The sequence below is a fragment of the Mirounga leonina genome, unplaced genomic scaffold (assembly GCF_011800145.1).
Source record: "Mirounga leonina isolate KUSES-001 unplaced genomic scaffold, KU_Mleo_1.0 Mir_91, whole genome shotgun sequence".
NCBI classification, from domain to species: domain Eukaryota; kingdom Metazoa; phylum Chordata; class Mammalia; order Carnivora; family Phocidae; genus Mirounga; species Mirounga leonina.
In genome coordinates, this window is record NW_023270839.1 from 32,505,191 (window position 1) to 32,521,617 (window position 16,427).

The 16,427-nt window shown below is 36.1% G+C and overlaps 1 protein-coding gene across 10 annotated transcripts in view; it reads left to right on the top strand.

Moving 5' to 3' along the window:
• The window catches only part of TCF12 (transcription factor 12), a 374,492-nt gene that overhangs the window by 346,305 nt on the left and 11,760 nt on the right, over positions 1-16,427 (top strand). For 7 of the 10 annotated variants that reach the window (XM_034994345.1, XM_034994344.1, XM_034994347.1 and 4 more), the window contains 4 exons: positions 411-617; positions 9,203-9,317; positions 10,572-10,734; positions 15,072-15,304. In XM_034994345.1, the coding sequence (XP_034850236.1) occupies positions 411-617; positions 9,203-9,317; positions 10,572-10,734; positions 15,072-15,304 (718 nt within the window). The remainder of the gene's footprint in view (positions 1-410; positions 618-9,202; positions 9,318-10,571; positions 10,735-15,071; positions 15,305-16,427) is intronic. The other 3 variants (XM_034994346.1, XM_034994348.1, XM_034994353.1) reach the window with 1 other exon arrangement.

Below are 16,427 nucleotides of genomic sequence, written 5' to 3' on the forward strand. Positions count from 1 at the left end.
CTTAAAACAAAATTACACCTTAAACTTGATGGATTTGAGGACCCTTCCCTAAATTGCTTGCATTTCAAAGATCAGTATTAAAGTCCAGGTTATCTTTTTTATCACCTGTAATTATCAGACACAGCAGAATAGCTTTCATCTTTTGTAGGAAGCTAAAAGAAATAGCCTCATGGTAGATTGGTAAATAGATTTTTATGAAGCAGTGATTTGTTTCTGAAGCTGTGTTAATTATGCATAGTCAACAAATGTCCTTTCTTTGATTCTTGATTGTAGTGCAGGTAGTTGCTTTTGAAGTTACCTGGTAGTACATTTTACTTGCTGTCTTCCATATATCCCAAAGTAGGAAACAGCAGTTTAATAATTTAACAGATACCAGCAGTAACCTCCATGTCTTTTTTCAATCCCTATAGCAATCTCGAATGGAGGATCGTTTAGACAGACTGGATGATGCTATCCATGTGCTGCGGAACCATGCTGTGGGACCGTCCACCAGTTTGCCTGCTGGTCACAGTGACATACACAGTTTATTGGGACCATCCCATAATGCATCAATTGGAAGCCTCAATTCAAACTATGGTGGATCAAGCCTTGTTACAAGCAGTCGATCTGCTTCAATGGTAAAATAGTGCTCATCTCTTTTGTAATATACCCTAAAGCCTATATTCCTAAATGTTTTTCATGAAATCTTTGGAAGAGAGGGTCCTTCTTTTTTAAAAACACTTGTTGGGCAGGGTCATTGGCTGAGCATTGGCCCTTAAAGTCCTGCTATGATCATGTGCAAAGAGCTAAAGCTTTCTACAAGATCATTTTAGCTTAAACTTAGATTTTTTTTTCCAGATGTGTGGCCAGAACAGTTTTGCCTTGAAATGGTAGGAAGTCTAAGCAAAAACAGTAAAGCAAGACTGAATTTCAAGGGGTCTGGTCTAGAAAGGCTGTTTATTATAATTCAGAACCAGCCTTCAAAAGCAGAAGGAATGTGAAATTATTTGTACCAGTCCAAATTTAAGCTTTATTACCAAATAAAGAAAAAATTGGGTAGTTTTAAGAATAGCTGTAATTTAAGTGACAATGAAAGAAAATATTCAATTAATTTCTGAAGAGAATAAAATAATTCAATCCATCTTTTAAAAAACATAATTCTTTAGAGAGAAAAAAGTAAAACTTCTCAGCAAATCAAAAATTCTGTTGTATGTCCTACGTTATTTTTTATCCAGATTGTCTTCTAAAGGAATGAAGCTCTTTTTGAACCTGCAATTTAACTGATGCCGTGTGTTTGAGTGTTTATAGCATTGTTTTTAGGATTTATTGCATGCTATGGAATATTCTCCTATGAAACAGATTTCTAGGTGTAAACCATGTGATCAAGGGTAAAATTCACCTATCATCGAAATAATTAGGTGCCCCAAATGCTGAAGGCTTGTGTTCTGTAAAATAGGATTGGTTCCACATTTTCACATTCACATGTCAGACAGCCATTTATATTCATTTTGGAGCAGTTTGATGTTTGAAGTAAACATCAAACACGGCTGCCTAGGTTCCTGAATACGGTGTTTTCGGCAGCGTAGGTGACAGTAGATGCCTGCATATCTTAACAACCAGTTTTGGGATTTTTTTTTTCAATGTCAGAAAATCTGGTAATTCGGGCTCCTTCTAAATTTTGGTTGCTTTTGGTAAGCTAATAAAATGTGAAAACATTTAAAATTATGAAAGTCAGAGAAATATAGGGTGGTGTTATCACTGTTAGTAATAATAAAATAATATCAGTATAATAAGATAGCATTTGTTGCAAACATAAATGTAGAATGTCAAATAATTATTGTTTTGTTGAAATAACTACTTATCCTTATTTAGAAGAATGACTTGAAAATCAATATATTTGAATCCCAAGTTTGTCTGAACTGGCAACATTTGAAGTTATTCCTTCACCTCTTAAAATCATCTTTTAATTCTTCCCTGTTAATAGCTCACTGCTCCTATACAATATTTGATATATCTCTGGCTCCTCCCAATTAAACGCAGAGTTTGTATAAAATGGAAATTCTGTCTTCAGGTGGTTGTTTTTATGAGCTTTGGGTATGAGATGGAAAGAGACTTTTCAAAATCCAACCCTACAAAGCCATGTAGAAATCTAGTGCATTTTAGAAAGACTTGTGGAGAGAAAAACGGTTTCATTACATACTGCCCTGAAGCTTTTAATTAAAAAAGTAGCTTCCATTATGTCCTCTAGGAATATGCTGCCTACTTCAGAGCATCAGCAAAAGGGCTGCCAGAAATATTCTTTTAAAAGGAAAAAAAAAAAGTCTAGAAAGAAGTCTTCTGCCCAGGGGGTGCGTCTGGCTCAGACTGAGCAGCAGTGTCCGTGCCACAGCAGCTGAGCCCGCGCTGTTGCTCCGTGTGTCTAGCGAGGTCCTCTCTCCAGGTCGTGGAGGCCGTAGAGCGGGTGAAAACCTGCTGGACGTCATCTGCTGCACCCACCCCATCCAGACAGTCAGTAGTGGAGGTGGGGCCACACGTTTCTGACAGGCTTACCCTCAAAATATAAAAGTTATTAACTGACAAAAAAAATCTGAAACTGTCAGGTGAGTCACTGTTCATCTCCCATCCTTCTGAAATGAACAGTTTAGCTGTGAGTCCTCAGTTCTCAATTTCAGCAAAAAGATCTAAGGATAGAATGAAACGAAGCTCATAGTCAGCCAGTGACTCTCCCAGCTAAGCGTTAGGCATCCTGTTGAGGAAGGTTCTTATCCTAGCGGCTCTTAGGATGTCTGAGGACATCAGCAGTGCCAGGAGCCCCCTGCTTAAACACTCAGTACGCACCTATGTGAAATCAACTCTTTTCATATGATTGGAAGGTATGTGATTTGGGGGGACATATCATTACAGCTATTGCCAGCCATCTTTAAGAATTAATCTCCTGCTTTTATTATTCCCTCTTTCCCCTCTGTATTCTAATTGATGACGACTAAGAAATGACACAGTTTTACATTCTAGAATCACTTTTCCTTTTTGGTCCTGTTTGACTTTCTGGTAGTTTTTATACTTTTCCTCTATATTAACGTAAATTAGTACTTATTTTAAAGATTTCTAAAAATGGAGGTTACATGGCCAAAATTATGAAGTAACCGCAGAAATAACAGTTTACCAACAACTCTGTATCACCATATAGAATTTGTAAGGTCAGGGTGCCTGGGTGGCTCGGCCATTGAGCGTCTGCCTTCGGCTCGGCTCATGATCCCAGGGTGCTGGGATCAAGCCCTATGTCGGGCTCCCTGCTCCGCGGGAAGCCTGCTTCTCCCTCTCCCACTCCCCCTGCTTGTGTTCCCTCTCTCGCTGTCTCTCTGTCAAATAAATAAATAAAATCTTTAAAAAAAATATATATATATATATAGAATTTGTAAGGTCAGCTTCTCTCTAAAACATGTAATTTTCATCATTCCATTTATTTTCTGCAGAGAATAGAGTTATTCTGATAAATACCATTTCAGGAATTCCACAGAACTTTCAAATAAAATTTTTGTTCTCATGGGCATTTACTGTGGGTCACCATCCAAATTGCAGGTTTTTGTTTTTTTTTTTAAAGATTTTATTTATTTATTTGAGAGAGAGTGAGAGAGAGCACATGAGAGGGGGGAGGGTCAGAGGGAGAAGCAGACTCCCTGCCGAGCATGGAGCCCGATGTGGGACTCGATCCCGGGACTCCAGGATCATGACCTGAGCCGAAGGCAGTTGCTTAACCAACTGAGCCACCCAGGCGCCCCCAAATTGCAGGTTTTAAATATGATATTGCTTTCTCTCCTAGTATTTAGAAAAGGGAGCCAGCATACTTCTGTAAAAGGCCAGGTAGTAAATATTTTCAGCTTTGCAGGCTATATGGTCTCTGTCACAACTACTTTAACATTGTAACATGAAAGCAGCCATAGACATTATGAAAACAAATGGGTGTGGCTGTGTTCCAATAAAACTTCGTTTACAAAAAAAGAGCTCCTTAATTTGTAAAACACCAGGACCAGAGTCCATAAGCTCTCATGGTTCGTCACCTTTGGCCAACAGGCCACACCTTGCCAGTTTTTGAATTGGAACATAAATTAGCTTCCCAGTGCAGGTAATGAGGGTTAGCAAGTTTTTTTCTTTTTCTTGGAGCCTTATAAGTGTTTGCTTATTTTTTTAATGATTAGTTTGGGAGTTTTATTGAAGTAGTTGGAATACTTGATTGAGGTAAGCCAGAATACACTTAGAGTAGAAGAGTTGATGTCAAGATAAAAGTGGTACAGACAGCCCAGCTCTCAGCCTGCAGTGCTATCAAGATTACTTGTGGTATAAGGCTACATAGACAGGTTTAATCAAAATAGTGTCCCTTGGTCAGGGAAGTAACTTTGCTGCTAGTAAACTTGCTTTACATTGTTTTCAGTTGTAAGAAGATTATGTCAGTAAAAGTCATCCATAGCTGATATTATTGATTTGTGGAAGATCCATTTTCTTGTCTTATAGATGAAATCATTGGTATTTTTTAATTATTCCAGAAAAAGATTTTTATATTTCACACCAAGGAGATAAGACTACCAACTGCCAAAATCATACATTAATAGGAGCCAAAATCAAAAGATTTAATTTCGACTGTTACTTTTAACTGAACTTGACCAGCCTCAAAGTTTAGAATTATATGAGGCTTCAACCACAGAAAGCTTTTAACATTATTTTAGCTATCTAATTAGTACACACAAAAATTAAATCTTTAGAAAGATTACTATGTCAGAAAAAAATTTAAGAAATGGATAATTCCTGCTTCTTAAAATATAATTAGTATAGACAGCCTGGCATAGCCTTAATATTTGCTCTTATTTTTGAATGGTGTTAACATTTTCATTTACTTAATTTCATATTCCCTTTCAATATTTTTGATGATTTCTCCATATTTGCTGAATGCAAATATAAAACTTAAGACTTTTTTGTTGGGTACTCTTACTAGGATATGATTGGTATACTGTTTAAATTTTAAAGCACAAAATCAGGGTTTTTAGAACTATTAAAATGTCAGCATTGGACTTCAGTTTTGCTCCCACTTATTTAGTGTAAGAATAAACTCTTAGAATAAACTGCTGACAAGAAAAAGTACTGATATTAAGTAGAAAACCGAAAAGGACTAGAATTGTTAATTTTATTTGGGCATTATGAAGAGGTCTCAACAGTACAAAGTTATTGTATGTCATATCTGTTTATGGTTGTGTAATACCTAGAATACTGAGGCCCAGTGAGATAGCTCATGATATCACTTTTATCTTTAACAGAAAGTACTCCTTCCTCTAACAGTGATTTCAACTTCATACTAAGTTGTATTAGAAGCTTTTTGTATTGGGGTGCCTGGGTGGCTCAGTCGTTAAGCGTCTGCCTTCGGCTCAGGTCATGGTCCCAGGGTCCTGGGATCCAGCCCCGCATCGGGCTCCCTGCTCCGCGGGAAGCCTGCTTCTCCCTCTCCCACTCCCCCTGCTTGCGTTCCCTCTCTGTGTCTCTCTCTGTGAAATAAATAAATAAAATCTTTAAAAAAAAAAAAAAAGAAGAAGAAGAAGAAGCTTTTTGTATTAATGAAAACTTGATGCAAATATTAAAAAGTTCCTCATTTATGATACAAAATTTTATCCATGAGGTCTTTTGATTTCTTTGTTATAAGTACTAAGGAAATTTAATCCAACCATTTCTTTTAATTTTTTTTTTTAATTGTTTGGGGTTTTGTTGTTTAAGCTGTGGTTGGAGATGTCTGGTGTTCTTGTATGACAGAATAATGTTAAATTGTAGGATTTAAAGTTTCTTATATAATGATTTAAAAATATAAATTATGTCTGTTTTCTAAATCCTAAAGCAGTTAGAGAATAGTTCTAAGAGACGTAAGATAAAGTTATTAAAGACTAACAGACAAATAAAGAAATATTTATTCAAAATCAGCACTTTTGTCACATAGCACATTTGCAGTTCTTTTAACCTTACATTTAGACTAATTTTATTAGTATAGGCTTGTATGCCATAGAAATTGTGTGTCTAGGCTTCAAATGATTTGAAGGAGTTTATTTTTAACTGTATTTTTCTTTTTCTAACCAATTTTTTCCAGAATGGGCAATTTAATTTTTTTTTTCATTAAAACTACATTATAATGGTTTTTAAGAGATTTGTAAATTCAGAATTATTCCAAATGGCAACTTTTTTAAGTTTGAAAACCATATAGGTTATGTATTTATGACAATATCATTAAAAAGGAGCCATATTCTACCAAGTTTCTAGCTTAAAACCCCTCTTTAGGTAAAACAAAATACACACAGAACATAAAGATCCTTTAATCAGTCTGTAGATTAATACTGATTAATTTAAATCATTAGTATTCAGTGAACAGTACAAATGGAACAAATTATTAGAATAGAATTCAGAATCAGAGAGGAATTCATACTGAGTACTTTTCAGTCTGCTCCTTAATTCACAAGACCTCTTATTCATCAACTAATTAGATTTAGCATTTTTCTATTGTGGGTGCTAAAGCTATTGGCCAAATTAAATGAAAACAGGTCCCTTGTTGGGTGCTCCCACAAAAGTAAGGCCATACACAGATTGTGAAGATTCAGAATGCAGGATGATGTCATTTAATGAGATGGGCCTTTTATTCTGAAATAGAGCTCTTCATAATAATTGAAATTTAGAGCATAGCAGACCTAGGGGTTTGCCTTCCTCTGCTACTCCCCCAGCAGCAGCAGCCTGTCAGCTGTATGCTAACGAGAGGAACAATTAAACATAGGGTTCTATCTGGCTGGCCCAGTCTCTGAGCTCAGACAAAGAACTGTTTATACACCTGTTGTGTCTGTGGACAGAGCCATTTGAATGGGTAGCTGCAGATTAAAAGGAGGACATGGGAGCCAGTGTGAGCAAGGGTTAAAAAGAACTTTAAGAACTGTGAAAGTCAAATTCTCCAGAAAATATATGAGGGCCATTTGCACGGGGAATCGAGTTACCAAAAAAAAAAAGTTCCTGCTAACTTCATTAACATGAAAAACTCCAGACTTCAAGCTTTTTGCTAGTCTGAGTCTAGTCTAAACGTTTTTTAAAGGTTTAATTTTTTTTTTCTTTTTGGGAGCCAAAAAAAATACTTAGTTTGTAGTATTCCAAAAGATGAAAATATTTGCTGGCGTTTATATCCCAAAACAAATTGATCAACCATCTGATTTTCCTTCAGGTAAAGGCAAAATCCCTAAGATTTACTTCAATAATGATCTTTTGTCTGCCAGGCCTTTCATCAGAAAGGAAATGATAGAACATTTTTATTAGTTGAGATTCAGAAAATCAGAATTGTTTTTACTAATAAAAAGAAGTAAGAATTCAGAAGCTGCACCATCACTTATTGCCTGGATGGAAATTCAGTTCTGTGGCTGTTCGATGGTATTGTCTTACAGAGCTGTAAAATGAGTTGTACGCATATAGTATAGAGTAAATATACATATGTTTAAAAGTTTAAGTTTTAAAAGGCTATTTTCTTTTAACTACTTGGTATGATACCTCAAAATACTAGGTAAGAACAAAATTTAGCACATATTACCAAAGATCACAGGAACTTTTTTAAGTTCACATTATAAACACAAACACAGAAATCTTAGCTTTTACTTTGTCCTGCAATGATTTCTTCAGCCAGTCAAAACTGTTCTGGTGGTATTTATCTTTAGAATAGGCTTAGGCTCCTAAAGCCCCAAAGGTTTTGCAGCTATATGTTATATTTATACTATATTTATTTTTATAAATGGGATTTTTGAACTGACCTCCTTAGATCATTAAGTAGTTCATAGCAAGCAAAGAAAGCAGCTAATCCTCAGCAATGACTAATCCTCAAATAAATTTAAAAGTAGATAGGAATACATTAAGTGGGTTTTTTAAAACTACATTAAAGGGGCGCCTGGATGGATCAGTCATTTAAGTGTCTGACTCTTGATTTTGGCTCAGGTCATGATCTCAGGGTCGTGAGAGATGGAGCCCCATCTCGGGCTCTGCACTGGGCATGGAGCCTGTTTAAGATTCTCTCTCTCTCTCCCTCTGTTCCCCTCTCCTGAGCCACCCCCCACCTCAGAAAATTTTAAAAAGAAAAACTACATTAAAGATAAGGGTGGAAAACAGACATTTCTTAAAAAGTATAGTGAAAGACCTGATGTGTTCTAATCAAGTCCAGTACCAAATGGCCTGTTGCCCGAAACTTTGCTTTGGTGCCTTTTGTTTAGCTCACAAGAAACCAAAGGATAAACTTGCATAGGGGTATTTATACCTCTTAGGGTAAAATCCATACAAAGTCATGAAAGATAAAAGCTATATTAATTACTCAAGAGGGATTCAAAGCAAAAGAGTTTGCTGGGATTGAAGGATTTGTTGAAAAACAGTGATTCTTATATATAACTCCAAGCAATAAACCTCTTTAATTAAAGACTTAATCTTGTAACTGATACATATGCTACTGTCCTAATAAAAAGCTTCATTTGTAACCAGTTTTTCCAAAAATATTGCTATAGCTAAAATACTTGGTGGTATTTGCATGCCTTACCTTCTAATTTTAGGCTAATTGTGATTTATGTAAGTTTGATTAAAACAGAATAAAAATATATGTCATTTTTGTTGCCTGGCAATGCAGAACTTTTGTTTTTAGTTAATTTCATTTTGTATTGCTTTTACTCCTCTTAAAATTTTTGAGGGAGGCAGAGGAAGAAGAAAAAACAACACACTATATATATGTGTGAGGAAAGGATATACCAAAGTATAGATAAATACTATTATTACTTGGAGTGTAGCAATATTTTGTTAAATGCAAATTCATACATATGGAATATGTATATGGAATAGATTTTCAGATTGATTGATGTAGGATTATTAATAGATGCTATAATGTGTAGTGCTTTATGGCTTATAGAGTGCTTTATCTCTGTTAGCTCATTCGCTTCACACAACCTTCTGTGGGATATAAAATTTGAAAGTTGGAATTTTATTTTTTATATTTTGATTCAAAAGCAGTGGGCCCATCAAGTCTTTTGAAATCCAAAAATCAGAAAAGTAACATCCCAGAAAAGTTGTTAAATTCAGATAAGTGATAGATGTCATTTTCTCTATTAAACCCATTAAAAGAATTTAAACAGTTATTGTCCCTGAACTGTCTTGACTTTTCTTTTCTTTTCTTTTTTTTTTTTAACTTTAGGTTGGAACTCATCGAGAAGACTCTGTCAGTCTCAATGGCAATCATTCAGTCCTGTCTAGTACGGTCACTGCTTCAAGCACAGACTTGAACCACAAAACACAAGAAAATTATAGAGGTAACTGTATTGTTGGTTTTCAGCAGTAATGCATACAGAGATATCATTTGGAACACTGTCATCTTTCTTACAAGCAGATTGACATCTGTGAATCGAAAGTCATCTTAGGTGGGGCAGTTCCAAACAGCAGTGCTACTGAATATAGAAGGTAGATATTTAGAATTCTAATTGCCCCATTTTGCTGGGCCAATTGTAGATCCTTATTGATGGATAGAACCACATGCAAGGGGCGCCTGGGTGGCTCAGTCGTTAAGCGTCTGCCTTCGGCTCAGGTCATGATCCCAGGGTCCTGGGATCGAGTCCCGTGTCGGGCTCCCTGCTTAGTAGAGAGTCTGCTTCTCCCTCTCCCTCTGCCCCTGCTTGTGTTCCCGCTCTTGCTGTCTGTCTGTCTCTCTCTCTGTCAAATAAATAAATAAAATCTTTAAAAAAAAAAAAAGAACCACATGCAAACTGTTCAGTATTTACTGGTCATCTTACCTGCTCCTCCTTCCGTCATGTCTCTTTCCTAATCACTTCCCCTCGTGACTGAGCCCTCATGGTCCCTAGAGGCAGTGAGGAATTTTTCTGAGTATGTTGAGAGCTCCAAATGATAGTAGCTTTTATTTAGAAGATTTTAATTTAATTGGAGAGACAATTCTGATAAAAACAAACTGACAAATGTTATAATAGAGCTTATAAGTACAAGTATATAACCTATGTTAAGATCACCAAAGTAAAGTTTTCCCAGTTATATTTAACCATGCAGCCCATTTTATTGTGTTTATCTGGGAAAATGTTCAAGCTTATTTCCTTTACCTTAGCAGCACCTTAGAAGTCAGTTTCTAAACTGCATCAAGTTTCTCATACTTATTCAGTTGTTAAATAGTGCCTTAAAGTAAGCATTAGAGTGACCATCAAGGTCAGACTTCTTTTATTTATTTTTTTTAAGATTTATTTATTTATTTGAGGGGGGTTGTCGAGGGAGGCGGGGAGAAAGAGAATCTCAAGCACACTCCCCGCTGAGCAGGGAGTCCAACGTTTAACCCACTGAGCCACCCAGGTGCCCTAGACTTCTTCTTTTAAATATAGTTGCTTTAAAAACCATTTTCTCCAAGGTTTGTGGATCTCTTCTTTCCAGCTCTAAATAGTATATTATCCTACATCTTCAGATTTCCACCATAGTCCTGTAACAAATAAAAACATTCACCATCTAGAAGGCTTTTTACTGTCTTAGTTCTAATTCTGGACATTTATGTTTCTTTGCCTCTTTGTTAGGTGGCTTGCAAAGTCAGTCTGGAACTGTTGTTCCAGCAGAAATCAAGACTGAAAACAAAGAAAAAGATGAAAACCTTCATGAACCTCCTTCATCAGATGACATGAAATCAGATGATGAATCCTCCCAAAAAGATATCAAGGTTTCATCTAGAGGCAGAACAAGGTATTTATTAGCATTCAGGTATTACATTTCACTCACTTGCCATGGGTGGAAAATACTTGGAGAATTGAAAGGTATCATGCATTTATTAAGTGTCAGCTATGTTCTAGTACTGTGTTGGGACTTCATATGTTACCTCATTTAGTGCTCATAGCAACCGTAAAAAGGGAGGCATATGATGCTGACTCCAAAATTATGTATTCCATTATACCACAATATTTTAGGGGCTACATATAAAGAAGAATTATATCTCTCCCTTCAGTTAGAGCACAAAATAAAACAAGTTAAATTGTACATTTGGAGACATTTAGATACATTCTACCAATAAATATTTGAATATATTTTTTAATACTATGTTTATGGTAAAACTCTATTGTATGATTTAAACCAGAGGTTAGCAAACTGTGGCCTATGGGCCACATGTGGCCTATGACCTATTTTTATAAATAAAGTTTTATTGGAACACTTCCATATCTCGTTCATTTGCATATGGTCTATGGCTGCTTTCCCAATGCCAAGGCAGATTTGGGTAGTTACAGCAGAGACCAGATGGCCCACAAAGCTGATAATATTTATTATCGGGCCCTTTACAGAGGAAGTTTGCCAACTCCTGATTTAAACAAAAATTTGAGAAGTATGGAAAAGGAAATACTCCAGGTGGACTGATGTTGTTGGGGAAGGTTTTCTAGAAATCAGACTTGACCTTGCTTTTCAGTATGGATATTGACACACAGTACATTAGTTTCAAATGATTTCCAGATTCTTCCCTCAGACTTTTCTTCTAGTTCTATATTAAATTTAGATGGTTTGGTATATTTTTGGCATATCCTGTTTTTTGGCTTCAATAATATGTATATATCACATATAGATATTTAAAACATTGTTCTTTATATTAAATTAGGGTGCAAAGGAGACCACGATGAGTATGGTAGATATAACTTAAAAAATTAAATTGAAAATTCATTTAAAAATTAAATCTTAAGCTTCTAATACTGTCAGAGTGAGAGAGAGCACGAGCTGAGGGCGGGGGAGGGAGAAAAGGAGGGAAAAGCAGACTCCCGACTGAGCAGGGAGCCTAGGACCCTGGGATCATGACCTGAGCTGAAGACAGATGCTTAACTGACTGAGCCACCCAGGTGCCCCTTAATACTGTCATTCTAATATGCCTTGTACTCAGTTGTGCAGGAGCATGAAGAAGTAAAAACTGGGTCACGGAATCCAGAGACTACTCCTTTGAGGCATCTTAATTCTTTAATAGTTTAATTATTCAAATAAAATTTTAAGATAAATAATTTGCATCTTTCCTTCTTACTCATTTTTTCATCTTAAAGGTCAAAGTTCAGCAAACTTTCCACGTATAGGGTACACAGTAGCTATTTTATGTTTTGTGGGCCATTGGGTCTCTGTCGCAACTACTCAACTCTGCCATTATAATAAAAGCAGCCAAAGACAGTACATAAGCAAGTGAGCATGGCTCTTTGAATAAAATTTTATGTAAGAAAACAGGGAGCCAGCTCATGGGCCACGGTTTACTGAACCCTATTATAGGTTATCAGAAATTGAGAAGGCAGTATAATAGTTTACTGATAACAGCAATGCTTAGCAATTAATGATAGTTAATAGGTTAATAACATGGTCTTTGGATAAATAAAGTTAACCTGGGATTGAATTATGGCTCCATCACATACTTGCCAAGTGACCCTGGACAAGTTATTGAAACTCTCTGAACTTTAGGTTTGTTTTTTGGGTTTTTTTTTCTCTAAAAAGAGACTTTCTATTATAGGATTCTTATGGAAATAAACTGAAAATGATGCATATAAAGCCCTTTGCACACTCTTTTGCATGCAATAAATACCCCGTAAGGTACTATAGTTACTGTTATGATGATGATAATTTAGGTATGTGGTATAGCCTTACTTCCATGGAACACTTACCTGGGTCCTTGTCATTACACTGCCACTAATTAGCTGTGTGATCCTAGGATAGTCACTGACTTCTCTGGATCTGGCAGTAGTTCTCAGCCCTAATGCACAAAATCCTGAAACATTTTAGAAATACAGATTGTCTTGGCCCCAACCCAAGCTCACTAAATCAGCATCTCCAGTAGTGGGACCTTTGAAACCTGTATTTTTCAACTGTCCCTGAAGATTCTGATGGGTGGCCACATTTGGAAACCTTTGGGCTAGGTGATCTGTAAAGTTTCCTTTGAAGTAGAAGAGCTAGTGATTCTATTATAAAAGAATATTTTTATGTAATTCTTGACAATTAGCTAGTAAAAATATTGTGTACTTAATCTTTATTACAGTACTCAAGTTTATTGGAGCAGAGAAAACATCTATTTGTGCATATTATTTCAGGGTTCTGAGAGACTCTGCTCAGTCATTTATTTCTGAAATATAAATAGAATTTTCTAAAAGTTATTCCAAATCATCTCCCTCAAATGTTTTTTTTTTTCTGATTACTTAATCTGTTTTCGTTACAGAAATTTAGAAAATATGGAAAAGAACACAAAAATCACAAGAAACTGAACTATCAAGAATTAACTACTGTTTACTTTTTAAGGAATAGATATCCCATAAATATAGTTTAAATTGGAATTAAACTAGATATAAGTTTCATAATATCAACTTTTTTCATATAACAGTGTATTTTTAATATTCTCATCTGTCCCTAAATTTTCTCAAATGTTTTTTCCCTTGTTTTTAGCCAGCTTTATTGAGGTTTAATTCACATGGAATAAAATACACTAATTTTAAGTGTACAGTTTTTGTCCTTGGACAAATGTATATGGTTTTATAACCACCACAATATTAATAATATAGAATGTTTCTACCACCCCAAAAAGTTTCCTTATGCCCCTTGGTAATCAGTACCCTTCTTCCATCCCCTGGCAGCCATTCATCTGCTTTTCCATTACTAGAGCTTTGTCTTTTCTAGAGGTTCATGTAAATCATATAGTATGTAGTCTTGTATCTGACATCTTTTACTTATTAGCATAATCTGCAGCTTAATTTTTAGACTACATAGTAGACAATTATCTGGATGTACTGTGATTTATTTAACCTGTGTCCTATTATTGGACTCCCAATTAGTTGCTAAAGTAAATAATTCTGTGATCAACTTTTTTACGTAAATTCCTATGTACATCTCCAATTATATCCTTAGGATGAATTTCTAAAGTTGAAATTGCTGATCAAGACGTAGTGAACATTTTAAGGCTTTGGGTTCATTTTGCCAATTTGTCCTTCAAAAAAATTGTTCCAGTTGATTCATGGTTTTTTTAAGATTTTATTTATTAGAGACTGCGAGCATGCACACGAGAGAGAGAACGAGAGAGAACAGAGGGAGAGGAAGAAGCAGACTCCCCACTGAGCAGGAAGCCCAAGACCATGACCTGAGCCAAGGGCAGACGCCCAACAGACTGAGCCACCCAGGCACCCCATGACTCATGTTTTAGAATCATCACCACTGATGATATTTCTCTCTGAAACAAAAAGTAGTCATTTTCTGAGATACTTCTCTCATTCTGTGTCTTAAGCTTTTCTTCCTCCTTCTTACCAAGTGAGGAAAAAAAAAAAAAAACATTTGAGGGAGATGATTTGTAACGTGTTTAGAAGCACAGGTTAGGCAAATTATAATACATTAGTGTACTAGGACAGTGCTTCTCAAACTTTAATGTACATATGAACCAGCCAGGGATCTTGTTAAAATGTAGCTTCCAATTCAATAGGCTTGCAATAGAACTTGAGTCTGTGTTTTTAACAAGCTCCCAGTAATGCTGATGCTGCTGATCACATTCTGAGTAGGAAGGTACTAGAATATTATGTAGTCATTCAGATTATGTTTACAAAGAGTTACACTATTATGGAGAAGTGTTTATGCTGAATGTGCAATGGAAAATGCATTTAAAAATGTATGTGGTCGGGTGCCTGGGTGACTCGGTTGAGCGTATGAATCTTAATTTCAACTCAGGTCATGATCTCAGGGTTGTGAGATCAAGCCCTGCATCATCAGGCTCCACGTTCAGTGTGGAGTCTGCTTGGGATTCTCTCTCTGCCCCTCTTTCCACTTATACATGTGTTTGTTCTCTAAATAAATAAATAAATAAAATTTTTTAAAAAAATGTATATGATACAATCTCAACTACATATATATATATGTGCATTAAAGAAAGACTGGAAAGATATATATAATCATGTTAAGTGTAACTTACTACTAATTGGTAAAATTTATAGGTAATTTTCATTTTCATCTTTATAATTTTATACAATGAGCAGGTAAGTCCTAAGTCCCTGATTTTATAGGGACTTAATAGACATTGTTGTTACTTTGTTTTCTAGCAGTACTAATGAAGATGAGGATTTGAACCCAGAACAGAAGATAGAAAGGGAGAAAGAAAGGCGGATGGCTAACAATGCTAGAGAACGTTTACGTGTGCGGGATATTAACGAGGCATTCAAAGAGCTTGGTCGAATGTGTCAGCTCCATTTAAAGAGTGAAAAACCCCAAACAAAACTCCTTATTCTTCATCAGGCCGTGGCAGTCATCCTTAGTCTAGAACAGCAAGTCAGAGGTAAGTAGGTTCAGCAAAGATACATAACTATTCTGGCTTAGGTGGGCAGACATTTCTTTTTCCACTTGCTCTTCTGCTTGGGAAGTTGTTAAGTTCATCTAGTACTTCTACCACTGCATCATCTGGATCAAGTTTTCTCTGTAGTTCTCTCACCTCTGTCTCATAATATTCGTCAGTATCTGTAGGCTTGATCCTTCCCACAAACCAGTAGAGCACAGTCCTTTGAAATGTTGCAGAGAATAGCCAGCCTCTTCTTGCTGCTCAGCATTAGTGCTTTATGTCCCTTTGTTCTTGTTCTTGTTAAGTCTGGTCTCCCACACTGTTGAATTAACCTGCCCAGACCTGTTTTCCTCCCTGCTCCTTCCTGTCTTCCCTGTTCTCTGTATGGAATTTCTTGCCTGCTTTACCCTGGGCCATCTATTAAAATGGCCTTGCTGATTAATAGGATGCCTGATCCTGGCCCCTCCTGGCTTTACTTCATATGGATGTTCTTTATACCCAGGTCAGTATGGTCTCAGGGCTTATTGGTTGATCCCTGATCAGGAATGCCATCAACTTCTTGGCCTAATATGCACTGACATGCTTGTGTGTTTCTTAGGGCAAAAGTATGGTTTATTACAGGCTTATCCACTGCTGACTCAGACAAGTGCCCCAGCTGTTTTATCTTTCAAGAAGTTTGATGGAATATTGAAGAAGCTTTGAAACTACATTTTTTGAACAAGTATTTATTGCACACCTCCTGTCTCAATCACCTATATGCTAGACCCTATCTTACCAATCAATACAAGCTTCCTGCCATTGAAAGTTTTTATCATTCAGCTTGATTTTTTTCATATACCTCATTGTCTTCTTATCCAAAGTTACGAATGTTTTATCCTAAGTCTTTTGGCAAAGAATTATAGATGTGCCCTTGGATTCCAAACCCTACCTCTACCTTCTCTTCATTAAGAACAACTCTTTCTTATTTAGTGGATGTTTATATGGGATTTTATTTAAAGATAAAATTGGAAAAGAAAAAAGAATACGAGTGAGACACTTAACAACTATAACCATGGACCCTCAGCATTGGTCACAGAAAGAACACTCTATCTAAGGAAACCAGAGTTTAGAGAACTTGAATACA